The sequence below is a fragment of the Eimeria mitis genome, genomic scaffold (assembly GCF_000499745.2).
Source record: "Eimeria mitis Houghton genomic scaffold, Emh_scaff4103, whole genome shotgun sequence".
Lineage (NCBI taxonomy): Eukaryota > Apicomplexa > Conoidasida > Eucoccidiorida > Eimeriidae > Eimeria > Eimeria mitis.
This window is the reverse complement of record NW_013572431.1, coordinates 1-1,058: the sequence shown is the minus strand read 5'-3', so window position 1 is coordinate 1,058 and position 1,058 is coordinate 1. Positions and strand designations below refer to the sequence as shown.

The 1,058-nt window shown below is 52.7% G+C and overlaps 1 protein-coding gene across 1 annotated transcript in view; it reads left to right on the top strand.

Annotated features, from left to right (window-relative positions):
- EMH_0072490 (F-box/LRR-repeat protein 20, related, related) overlaps nucleotides 1-933 on the top strand; it is a gene marked incomplete at both ends in the record, with an annotated part of 4,760 nt that extends 3,827 nt beyond the window's left edge. The window contains 3 exons of the mRNA XM_013499223.1: nucleotides 178-254; nucleotides 452-575; nucleotides 789-933. Coding sequence (XP_013354677.1) covers nucleotides 178-254; nucleotides 452-575; nucleotides 789-933 — 346 coding nt within the window. The remainder of the gene's footprint in view (nucleotides 1-177; nucleotides 255-451; nucleotides 576-788) is intronic.
- Nucleotides 934-1,058: the final 125 nt, after the last annotated feature.

The window sequence follows — 1,058 nt, the reverse complement described above, 5'->3', positions numbered from 1 at the left end:
CCCCCAAGGATCTCCAGGGGGCCCCCGGGGGCCCCCACCACAACCACGTAACCCTAAACCCTAAACCCTAGACCCGGAGCGGAGCCACAGTTCCTTGCTAAACCCCAGCAAGTGCTCGCATATCACTACCCACAATATTCAGGGTTTAGGGTTTAGGGTTTAGGGTTTAGGGTTTAGGGGTTTGTTGTGCTGTGGTCTGCAACAGCAGCCGCTCGTCTCAGCGGAGGGTCTCGCACGGCTCAGGCCTCTCCTTGGTAAGCCTCAAACCCTAAACCCTAAACCCTAAACCCTAAACCCTAAATTCCAGTTAGATGGATGGAAAACCCCGCGTTGTCTGTCTCTTTCTGCTTCTGCAAGTGATATGACATTTAGGGTTTGGGCTGTATTATCCACTCCTAGGGTTTAGGGTTTAGGGTTTAGGGTTTAGGGTTTAGGGTTTAGGGTTTTTCAGGAAAGTTGAAGGTGCTGAGTCTAAGCCGCAGCTGCGGCCTCCCCTTCGCCGTCCTCTCTGACATTGATTGTATGGTCCTCGCCAGGTCTCTCTCCTCTAGCCTGCAGGAGCTGGAGCTCAATGGGTTAGAAATTAGGGTTTAGGGTTTAGGGTTTAGGGTTTAGGGTTTAGGGTTTGGGGGTTGGGGGGGTAGGGTTTAAAGGGGTGGGTGTAGGGTTTATTAGGGTTTGAAATCTAGGGGTTAGGGTTTAGGGTTGGAGACAGAAGTGCATAGGGCGTAGAATTTAGGGTTTAGGGTTTAGGGTTTAGGGTTTAGGGTTTGTGTGGTGTGTATCAGGCTCCACGGTGTGTCTGATGCTTTTCTGCACGAGGCTCTGGATGCATGCGGTTCAGGGGCCTCAGCAGAGGCCCCTGGGGGCCCCCCAGTACCCTGGGGGCCCCCAGCGCAAGAAGAGAAGAGATGTGAGGCAGCAGCCTGCTGAGCGTCTCCATAGTTGGTGTTTACATAAAGTTTCTGTTGAGGCTTCGGATATATCGGATGTGGGGCTACAAACCCTCGCTACAGCCCTGGTAAACCCTAAACCCTAAACCCTAAACCCTAAACCCT